The sequence below is a fragment of the Callorhinus ursinus genome, unplaced genomic scaffold (assembly GCF_003265705.2).
Source record: "Callorhinus ursinus isolate GAN/ISIS: 27379988/994484 unplaced genomic scaffold, GSC_fseal_2.0 scaffold21, whole genome shotgun sequence".
In the NCBI taxonomy this organism is placed as follows: Eukaryota; Metazoa; Chordata; class Mammalia; order Carnivora; family Otariidae; genus Callorhinus; species Callorhinus ursinus.
This window is the reverse complement of record NW_027397083.1, coordinates 2,345,869-2,357,977: the sequence shown is the minus strand read 5'-3', so window position 1 is coordinate 2,357,977 and position 12,109 is coordinate 2,345,869. Positions and strand designations below refer to the sequence as shown.

At 36.9% G+C, this 12,109-nt stretch overlaps 2 protein-coding genes across 2 annotated transcripts in view; one reads left to right on the top strand and one right to left on the bottom strand.

Moving 5' to 3' along the window:
• Nucleotides 1-993: 993 nt before the first annotated feature.
• Nucleotides 994-2,060, bottom strand: LOC112828989 (olfactory receptor 5J2-like). Its single transcript, XM_025878268.2, is given in 4 exon segments — nucleotides 994-1,055; nucleotides 1,058-1,811; nucleotides 1,942-1,983; nucleotides 1,986-2,060. Coding segments are annotated over 4 exon segments (933 nt in total).
• A 5,457-nt stretch (nucleotides 2,061-7,517) lies between these two features.
• The window catches only part of OR8K5 (olfactory receptor family 8 subfamily K member 5), a 7,111-nt gene continuing 2,519 nt past the window's right edge, over nucleotides 7,518-12,109 (top strand). Inside the window, 2 exon segments of the mRNA XM_073904925.1 lie at nucleotides 7,518-7,548; nucleotides 11,518-11,539. Coding sequence (XP_073761026.1) covers nucleotides 7,518-7,548; nucleotides 11,518-11,539 — 53 coding nt within the window.

Below are 12,109 nucleotides of genomic sequence, written 5' to 3'. Positions count from 1 at the left end.
CCAATGACCCCATTCCTTGGGCTTGCGACATTTGCTATGGCAGCTCTCAGAACACAGATAAACAGTTTACTCACTAGATTACTGTGTATTACAAAGAATGTCAAAGGATACAAATCAAAGTCAGATGAAGAAATACATAAGAGTAGGGTCCCAAAGAATGGAGCTTTTGTCCTCATTGAGTTTGAGGCCTGGGACAGTGGCATTTGGAAGTTCACCACCAGTCTGGAAGCTTTCTAAACCCATTCCTTTTGGGTATTTATGGAGGCTTCATTACACAGCAAAGACTAATTAAATCACTGGCCATTGATAATTGATTTAACCTCCAGCCCCTCTCCCATTGCCAGGAATCAGGGGGTAGAACTGAAATTTCCATCCATCTATTCAGGGTCAGTTCCCCTAGCAACAGCCCCCATCCCGAGGTACTTTCCAAAAGTTATCTCATTAACATAATAAAAGACATCTTTTTTTACTCTTATCACTTGCCAAATTCCAAGGGTTTTTGGAGCTCTGTGCCAGAAATCGGGTGAAGACCAAATATATATTTCTTATTACCAATTGCAATATCACAACCACTCTTTAGATTAAAATATAAGCTAATGAAGGCAAATTTCAGCCATACAATTATAGCTATAATCTTGGATTTTTTGAGAAAATAATTATTTTTTAATAAATACCTTATTTGTATGTCCTTAATTACAAATGTTATTATACAATTATTTTCTCTAAATCACAAAAAATATATAAATGAAAAAAGTATTTTGCATTGATTCAGAGATTCACATCCTAGAATATCAGAAGATTTATATGACAAACTATTGTTTTTGTGATGCAACTATATGAATTAAATAGCTTGCCTTTTCTAGCTGCCTCCTATGACAAATAAGTGTGTAGAATGAAAAGATCTATACAATCCTTAAAAGCTTTAACATTCATGGAATTCACAGAAGTAAGAACTGACTGGTGGACTGTTGTAGGTTTAGCAGGGACTTGAGATTAACAGGGGAAATGTTTCATTTCTGTGGCCCTTTCCACAGCATCCTTTACCTCTTTGTTCTCAGGCTGTAAATAAGTGGGCTTAACACGGGAATCACTAGTGTATAGAACACAGAAACCACCTTCTCCTGTTCTACGGAATACTGGGAACTTGGCTGGAGGTAACTAAAGCTTAAGGTACCATAGAATATGGTCACAGCAGCCGGGTAAGAGGCACAGGTGGAGAAGGCTTTCTGTCTGCCTGTGGCTGAGCGGATCCTCGGGATAGCAAAAACAATGAACATGTAGGAAATGGTCACAATCAAGAAGGTGGCCATGGCAATGACTCCAGAGAAGGTTAAGAGCAACAATTCATTCGCGGAAGTATCAGAACATGACAGCTTTAGGAGTGAGGGAATATCACAGAAGAAATGACTGACAACATTCCTCCTACAGAAGCACAGTCTGCCGAAGCTTGTGTGTATTAATGAGTTAATTATTCCACATATCCATGACCCAGTGACCAGCCCTACACACTTCCTCTTAGACATGGCTACACTGTAAAGCAAAGGGTTGACAACGGCCACATAACGGTCACATGGCATCACTGGCAACAAGAAGACTTCTGTGGTGATAAACACCCCAAAACATAAATGCTGCGCTATGCAGGCAGAGATTGAGGTGGTTTCCCTCACAACCCAGAAGCTGATCAGCATTTTCAGTGCAGTAACAGATGAATAGCAGGCATCTACAAATGAAAGGCAGCTGAGGAAAAAGTACATGGGCCTGTGGACCTTGGGGGTTATTTGGATTAAGAAAATCATGCCCAGCACGGAGCACTGGGTGTTATGCACAAACAATGAACCAGGGAACACTACATCAAAAACTAATGATGTAATGTATGGTGATTAACATAACAATAAAAAATTTAAAAAAAAAAGAAAAAAAAATCATGCCCAGATTCCCCACCAAGGTAACGACATAAATCACCAAGAACAACACAAAAAAAATCTAATTTTCAAGTCAGCACAGTCTGTCAGTCCCAAAAGAATAAATTCAGTAATAGCTGTGAAATTCTCTTGGCCCATTTGGTAATTCCTTATCTTGAAATCTGGGATGAAAAAATAAGGGGATTAGAAGAGACAGGACAATCTGGTATTTATTAAAGACAAATAGAAACTATACGTATAAAGTTGGGTCCTTGAATGCATTATTATTTTGCTGAATCTAAGTCTCATTTATTTATTTTTAAAGATTTTATTTATTTATTTGAGAGAGAGAGAGAGCACTAGCGGGGGGCGGGGGGAGGGGCAGTGTGAGAGAGAGGGAGAAGCAGACCCCCGCTGAGCAGGGAAACTGATCCCAGACAGAGATCCCAGGACCCTGAGATCATGACCTGACCCAAGGCAGATGCTTAACCAGTGAGACACCCAGGAGCCCCAAAGTCTCCTCATTTATAACAGTAGGAACTTGATTACATTCTTAATTTCTTTTCAGTTTTACTTATGATTCTATTCCATAAAGAAATATGTGCAAAAGTATTTATGCTCTCAAAAATGTCAGTCTGTCTCTAAAGTGCCCGCATATAGGAAGGTGATATCAGCATGAGGGACACTAATGGCAAGTGAAAGGAATTTGCAAAGTTAAATTCAAGCCCCGTTTATGACTCTTCACCTTTAAATATAAAAGGAGTAAATTACAAATCAGCTGTACTGTTAACTAGGTAGTTAATACACAAAAGCACTATGCTGTAACCAGAGAACTGGCAAAGATTATATAGCAGGGGTTGACCTTCAAGATGATGGCATGATACTCTTTCAAGTGCATGGCTCTCTGGCCTCTTCTGATATCTCCTGATGAGCAGCACAGAAGGACACCCTCAGTGGAATCACCTTCTCTGAGACCCAGAGCACTGAAAACTATATCTTGCCTAAATGGAACAGTTAGAAGATTTCAGAAGTTATCTGAGGCTTCAAATAAATAAATTATATACTTATTTTTGCTATTAACTTGTCATTATATAAATACTTATCAGATAATGTGTATAATATTTAATGTACTTAATTATTTGCTATATACATGTATATATAAATACAGGTCTATGTATGTAAAAGCTCTCACACACAATATATATAGAAAAGATAAAATTTAAAATGTATGTAGCCACAGTCATCTATTGCTCTGGAACACTTTTCTCATATCCTTTCTATAATGATAAATATGTATGACCATTATGGTTTTCTAAATCCAATTTTCATTAGTTTGGTTACTTATACTTTTTATTCAACTTTTATTCTATTTCTGTAAGAATTGATATATCCATAATAGAACTCTCTCTCCCATAGTCTACATTTAAGAGTGAAGAGTGCATTTTTAGAAATGAAATAAAAACAATGATAAAATTTGGCTTATTTATATCCCATTGCCTTATTTTAAGTAATAAATTTTAGTTGCCACAAAAGAGAAGTGGTTAACATTAACCCAATGATTTAAATATGTTACTATCACTTACTGACTTACTGACTTTGGCAAATTCATTTATCTTCTCTCAGACTGCATATAATTACACCTACATCACATGGTTATTGAAAAAAATAGGAGATACTGCAAGTAAAATGCTAAATGTTATTTTGAGTGTATAAGTACTCAAATTAGAGATAAGATAGTAAGATAGATACATAATAGAGAGATGATAGAGATAGATGATGGATAAATAGATGATAGATAAGTAGGTAGATAAGCAATATATTGATAGGCAATTGCTATGTGAGTTTTTTTAAGGGAAGATGTGGGTGAATATAAATCATGAAAAAAAATACTTTAATCAGCCAATTTACTTTTCCCCAATTTTAAATCTCCACTTCATGTTATTTAAAATGGTATTTAAATGTAAATGCACATGGATGGTTTAACACTTTCTTTGATAAGTTACTAGCCCGTAAATTTTCACAATTTCTCATATGCTGTTTAGAAACTACCAAAACATTTGCCAAAGTGCATGAGTCCTTTCAGCAAACAACGCAAGTAATGTTAATCCCAGACTTTTCAAAACTGAATATAACAGCTGTCCATCACATCTGAACTCTCCTATGCAGTAGCTATTCAAAGTGAATATTTAAATAGAAACTGAAACCGAATCAAATTTCAGTTCTGTGAACTAGTTCCTATTCAAGTGGCCAATACCCATATATGACTAGTAATCATTATCCTGAACAGAACAAATTACAGACATTTCCATCACTGCGGAAAGTTGTATTGATTAGAGTTCTCATGTAACTATCAGACTCCTTTTCAGAAACATCGACTGAAAAACATTTTCTTAAGGAAGGGTTATCTATTATAGACAGTTTTCACTGTAAGCATAATTTTTAAAAATGGCACTTTCAAAAGGAATTTAGAAATGCAACTATATTGCTTTTTCAGGGATGCCCATCCTCTGCAAAATTTAAGGGATATTGAAATAGAATTGAATGATAAGATGTGGAGTTAGATGAAGTGACCTCCAACATTTTTAAGACTCATAATATTCTATCAGATTTAAAATGAATTTTCTAACTGATCTGCATATAAGCAAATTCAAATAAAAAAGAAAAAAAAATTACAAAATAAATTGAACTTACCAAAAAATATTTTCAACTTTTGCTTTAGAAACTTCATATCTCTGAGGAATTCTTAATCTCAGGAAACAAACTGAGGGTTGCTGGAGTGGTGGGGGGTGTGGGAGGGATGGGGTGGCTGGGTGATAGACATTGGGGAGGGTATGTGCTATGGTGAGCGCTGTGAATTGTACAAGACTGTTGAATCACAGATCTGTACTTCTGAAACAAATAATGCAAGATATGTTAAGAAAAAAGAAAAAGAAGAAGAAGATAGCAGGAGGGGAAGAATGAAGGGGAGTAAGTCGGAGGGGGAGACGAACCATGGGGGACGATGGACTCTGAAAAACAAACTGAGGGTTCTAGAGGGGAGGGGGGTTGGGGGATGTGTTGGCCTGGTGATGGGTATTAAGGAGGGCATGTTCTGTGTGGAGCACTGGGTGTTATGCACAAACAATGAATCATGGAACACTACATCAAAAACTAATGATGTGATGTATGGTGATTAACATAACAATAAAAAATTAAAAGAAAAAAGAAAAAAGAAACTTCATATCTTTCTCTGGCTTTTCACTCTTTAGTAAAAAAAAAATTTAGTTAATGATTATATGATATACTGAGTTCTTACGTTAATAGTATATATCTGAAGATAACCCCAGGTAAAATAATTGAAGGCAAATCTTGTCTATTAATGCACAATAAGCAGAGTAACAAACTAAAAAATACAGTTTTAACATATACAATTTTTCCTCTAAGAGGACAAATTTGAATGGAAGGGACAGTTATTTATATATATATATACACTTTCCATGGGCCTCTAAGGAGCTCTAGCACCACTTCCACGTTATAGTGTACCTAACGAAACCTTAGAAAACACTGTTTCTCAAGGGACTTTACATTTTCCCATGACTCATATACCTCTCTAATGTGCATGATTAACTGAAATGCTACAAAAACTTAAGAAAATATCAAGCAAAAGATGTGGAGATTTTTGAAATTCAGTAAAATATAATAGGAACGATAATGAAGATAATCTGTTCAATAGAAAAGTAAATTACTGAAGTAATACATAGATGTTTCTAGGCTTGTTACAAACTTTGTCTTTATGCAGATGTTCAAGATAAGGAAACTAGCAAGTATTACTACTTTAAAGCAACACATACACACACAGGCAACAAATTCTGATGGTTAGGACACCTATCTCTACTCTCAGTTTAACATGCAGAATGAGTTGGGAGAAATCTTGCTAGAAATCCTGTTCAGAGTCAATATTTATGATGTAGGGAAGATGTTGGGTTTTGGAGCCCACAGCCAAGATAGAATTCTTTAATATCTTTAGTGCAAAAAGGTGGTTTTATTAAAGCCGGGGGACAGGACCCGTGGGCAGAAATAGCTGCACTGGGGTCCCGACGAGCAGCCCATTATATACTTTCAAGTTGGGAGGGGGTTAGGGAGAGCATAAACCTCCCAGGTATTGAAACAAGGTTTCCAGGATCCTGAGGGGGCTTGTTATTGTTAGGAAAGGTCATTTGTTACTGTTTAGTAAACACTCAGTCATGAGACCCTTCAGATGTGGACAGATGGGTCATATGCTTGGGGGATGATAACATGTATCTTGTGGGGTAGATATAAAGGAAGTTTCCAGAGGAATTTTTATATGTTAAAGTAGACTTACAGGATCCTGGGGTGTTGGAATAATGTTAAGCTAAGATTGCCTTTTGCCCTTAGCCCTTAGCGAAGTATTAACATTGAGGCCACTGAGCTCCCAGAGGAAGGTTACTCAGTATTTGTTTAAAGGTCTTATCAATGGGCTGTAGGCAGTAAGAAAATTTATTATTTTTTTCTTTTGCCTTGCTTCCCAAATCACTTACACTCATTAAACTAATATTTACTGCTGGATGATATACTCTAGGCATTATGTTCCGTGCTAGAGATAAGGGGTTATCAAAAATAGTGGAATATTCACTTTTAGAAAGATTGAAGAATAAATATCTTCCCAAAGACACTTAAATCAGAATATCTAGAAATATGATCTGAAGAAGAGTGGGTAATGATCATGGGGGATAATGAAAAGTGCTGTGGGAACAAAGGCAGGAGAAAAATTATTAAATTGTCTTACTATCTAACAGCCCATTGACAAGTCCTTGAAACAGGCAGAATGGCATTTCTCTAGGCACTCAGCTGCCTCGATGTTAATACTTTGCTAAGGGCAAAAGGCAATCTTAGCTTAACATTATCCCAACCCCCCAGGATCCTATAAATCTACTTTAACATATAAAAATTTCTTTGGAAACTTCCTTTATCTCTAACCCCCAGTATACATGTTGGCAATCATCCCCCAAGCATATGACCCAAGGACATATATTTAAAGTATCTCATAACTGAGTGTTTACTAAACAGTAACAAATGACCTTTCCTAACAATAACAAGCCCCCTCAGGATCCTGGAAACCTTGTTTCCAAAATACCTGGGAGGCTTATGCTCTCCCTAACCCCCCCCCAACTTGAAAGTATATAATGGGCTACTCCTCATGGCCCCAGTGCAGCTCTTCCTGCCCATGGGTCCTGTACCTGTGCTTGAATAAAACCACCTTTGTGCACCAAAGATGTCTCAAGGATTCTTTCTTGACTGTCAGCTTCGAACCCTAAAGTCTTTCCTACATCAAGAAGGATGCTAAAAGTCATACTGATGAGGGGAAATTGGGAGCATGTGTTTCCTGAGGGATTTTGTCAATCTCTGTAACTGGAATCTTGGATTTTAATCACTCTGCTGCTGAGAACAACTGGAAAATTGGACAACACACATGGAACAAATGTTTTCAGATACTTGATGAATGGTGGTTCAGGACTGTGACCTGCGAGAAAAGAGGAGCGTTAAGGGATTCCTGACATGGGGCGGTGGTTAGGGCCCATGGAGAACACAGTAGTCAAGTTGAAATGAAAGCACAAGATGCGATCAGGAAGCGCGGAGGTGCTGGACTGTGGGAGCTGAGTACAGGAGTAGAAAGACCTAAGCAAAGTGATTAAGATGTTAGCATGGAGTTTTTGGATGACTTCTAAAGTGAACATATTAAGGTGAGATCCTATAAGCCCAGATCTAGAACAACTGCCAGGGAAAAAGAATCTACCAGAGATCTGTATGATGAAAATGAGTGATTCACACAGGGTTAGATCCATTCAAATTCTGTCAAATCTTAGTGAGGAAACATTGAATAGAGCTAGGGCTTCCAGTGAAGACAGCAAAAGAGAGAACTTGCCCCAGAAGAAAGGATTCACTGTACTCCATTCTCACAGAACTCAGCATTAACTCTGAAAAGGATTAAGTCAATTTGCAAGTAAATAAAAGTAAACAAACTCCTTGCCAAAATAAAACTCAACATTGTTTAAGGAAAGATTTAAAAATTCCCTATTCAACTGCAGAGGGTTTGCAATGTTTAGCATGCAAAGTTATATTTCTCTGCAGGTTGAAGAAGCAGGAAAATGTTATCCATAACCCGAGGAAAAACAAATCATCAGTACTAGGAATAACAGAGATAATAGAATTAGCGGATAAGGGCTTTAAAACAGCTGTAAATATTTGCAAGAATTTATTTATTTATTTGACAGAGAGAGACACAGTGAGAGAGGGAACACAAGCAGGGGGGAGTGGGAGAGGGAGAAGCAGGCTTCCCACCAAGCAGGGAGCCCACTATGGGGCTCGATCTCAGGACCCTGGGATCATGACCTGAGCCGAAGGCAGACGCTTAATGACTCAGCCACCCAGGCACCCCTATATTTGCAAGAATTTAAAGGCAGGGGCACCTGAATGGCTCAGTCAGTTAAGCGTCTGTCTTCAGCTCAAGTCATGATCCCAGAGTCCTGGGATCGAACCCCGCATCAGGCTCCTTCCACAGCGGGTAACCTGCTTCTCCCTCTCACTCTGCCTGGTGCTTTGCCTACTTGTGTTCTCTCTCTCTCTTTGTCAAATAAATAAATAAAATCTTTTGAAAAAGGAATTTAAAGGCAAACACCAATATTAAAGAGAGAAATAGGAATTATGATAGAGAACCTAAATGAGTTACTAGGGGCAGGAGGTGATATCAGACATGAACATTTTATTGCTCACTTTTTAACAGCAGACTAGACATTGCAGAAAAAGAATTAGTGAATTTGAAAACAAGACAATAGATTTTACTCTTAATGAGGTTGCACTAAACATCCAAGGCTGGTGGGATCTCAACTCAGGAAACACTACCTTTGAGGTAAACATTATAGTAACTCACTGCATTACAACAATTATTACAGGTTGCCATAGGAAAGGACAAGGCATGTATATCAGTCATTTAAAGATGAGGCTTTAATTTCAAATCTAGTTGTCAATTGTGTGACTTTGGGCAAATTATCTGAGCTTGGTGTCCTCTGAATATGGGAATAGTAATATCTATCTTACTGACATATTTTAACCCAGTGGCCACTGATATATTTGTATTTGAACAATAAAGCCAAAGAAAAAATTCTGTCTGATTATGATGTTATTTTCAAATTTATACATGATTTTTGGAACTGTTCCAGTTTTACTGAGATAAAGCTAATGTCAAAGTATTTTTCCATTGTTACCCTAATCATTAACTCTGTGTGAATGAGTGCATTTATATCATGTAAGTATCCACAGAACTATCCAGTTCATTTATGTTATTTGTTCCGCTCCTTGAGTTGTCCCTTACATTTTTCACTAGGGAATAAGTAGGGCGTCCTGGACAATTGGTAGGCAACACATAGCAATTTTAAAAAATCTCTCAGATGATTTGAATATCATCATCTGGATGAATTACATGCTACTTCCTCAGGGAGCATCACAAGAAGAAAAGCATAAATTCTCCCTAACCAAAGAAAAAATAAAAGTAATTTAGAAGAAGAAAAGCCAGTTCATTAAAGGTGAGTGGTTAGGACTTGTTAATTTTGATTATCACCTGGGTCTTGGCAATTTCCCAGGATTCGTGGCTTCTGACCATGGACACTATTCTGGTCACTGACAGATGTTTCTTTCTAATACACCACAAAAATTCATTACACTTTTTGTTAACTGTAGTTTCCTGGAGTGGAATGGTCTTTTTAGAGTACTAAATCCTATGAATTGACTAGATGTCATAGATTCATTTGATTTGTGGGAATCAATAGTGGAATTCGGATATTACAAGTGAAGAGGAAGTTAGAAATATCTGAAAAAAATCACCACTGGTCTCATCAACTAGAAACTGTTAAGGTTAGTATTTCTAGATAAAATACAGAATGCCAAGTTACATATGAATTTCAGATAAACAACAAATAACTTTTAGTATATGTATATCTAATGTTTAATAATATTTTTTCAAATAAATATATCCAGTGAAATATTTGAAAAAGAATATTTTAAGGTATATATTTCCCATGCAGTATTTTATAAACTACAAATAGTTGTAATGTAAGGACTCACAGGCATGAGCATGTAGATACTTTAGTTATTCATTTGTTTTCCCAACTGGGTTGCTTACTACTTGTTTTATTTGTGCAGAATGGACTTTACAAACTGATTGAGTAGCCTGGCAAAAAAATAGAATAACTTCTAAGAGTTATGGACAAAGCCCTGAACCTCAAATAACTCCTTACTAATATTACCATGTCTAAAGATTATAAAGTCATCCCTTTGCATTCTTTTTATATCCTGTGTACTCTAATAGCCCTAAATGGAAGTATTTAAAATGTTTGCATAATGATGTTCAAAACTGATCAGATATCCTTTTCAAAAAAGAAGAATGGACAGGGTATTACTATCTCTTTAAAATCTTGATAGCAATTCTTTTTTTTTTTTCATTATTAACATATTATGTATTATTTGTTTCAATGGTACCGGTCTGTGATTCATCAGTCTTACACAATTCACAGCACTCACCATAGCCAATGTCCATCACCCAGCCACCCCATCCCTCCCACGCCCCTCCACTCCAGCAACCTTCAGTTTGTTTCCTGAGATTAAGAGTCTCTTACGGTTTGTCTCCCTCTCTGGTTTCGTCTTGTTTCATTTTTCCTTCCCTTCCCCTATGATCCTCTGCCTTGTTTCTCAAATTCCCTCATATCAGTGAGATCATATGATACTGATAGCAATTCTTTTTTGATAAATACTCAGAAGTAGGGTTCCTGGATCATATGGGGAATCGCTAATCAACAGGTATGAAGTTTCAGTTAATGCAAGATATTAAATAAGATCTAGAGATGTATTATACAACATTGTGCATATAGTTAACGATACTGCATTGTACATTTAAACATCTTTTAATGAGGTAGATCCCATGTTAAGTACTCTTCCCACAATAAAATAAAAATTAATATGAAAAAAAGGTAGGATAAAAGAATCCAGATGTCTTCAGAGGAAAGTAATAACTGACACTGAAAAGGGAGAAAAATTCAATAAACTCACGAGCATAATTCTTAGCAACACATTAAAGACTTCAAAGTGGTAGGATAGGTACTGGAATTCTGAATTCCTTGGTTAGTCCAGTGCATTTTCCATTCTGTGGGAAAACCCATGATAGCAGGTCCTGCAACACTTGGTGCTTATTTGTGAAACAGGATGGGCCCTGAAAGCTGGGGGAGACCCAATGGAAGAACACCAGACAACATCACCTAGCAAAATGGGATAGAAGTGGTTCACCAATCTCCAGTATGTCTTCGCTCCTCCATGCTCATTCCTGGGATCGAACTGGCTAAATCAACACTAAAAATTAGCACATTATTGGACTCTGCCAACTGCTACCAAGTAGCTTCAGACTCCAGCTGACCTTGGGGTAGGCTCCCAGGAGCTCCCTCTGATCAGTAGAAGTGTCTACCTTGACCCATTTGGACTGATAGTTATGCAGGTTAAAGCTAGACATCTCGTTACATTATAGTAATTCTATTCTCTATTCAAACATGTTCAACTCCAATTACTTCTCCAGTTGAAAATCATACTTACAGAATTCTACATGTTCACTGAGAAACTGAGTGTGAAAGGAAGGGAATCCAGGTAGATTAAGCTAAAGCAGTTTTCACTGTCTTCAATCACTTTGCTTCACGGACTTAACATGTAAATTTTATGAAATGAAAAAGGAGAGACTTATCACTGAAATATTTGCAAATCACAGTGTTATACTCCATATATACCCTATTGTACAGTTCAAGAAATAAATTAATATAATAAATGCTCAAATAAATGTTGAATGTTTTATAGACCATATCATTTCCACAGTGGAAGAATTAATTTATGAATATAAATAACCATATTAGAGGAAATAAAGCATATAAAATTCAATATTGAAAATCCCTGAATCTTGATATACACTGTATATTTTAGCAGAAAGGTATCCAAATCTTTTTTTTTTTGAAAGATTTATTTATTGGGGCACCTGGGTGGCGTAGTCGGTTAAACATCTGCCTTCAGCTTAGGTCATGATACCGGGGTCCTGAGATCTAGCAGGCATCAGGCTCCCTGCTAGGTCCTGGAGTCCTGGGATCTAGCAGGCATCAGGTTCCCTGCTAGGTCCTGGGGTC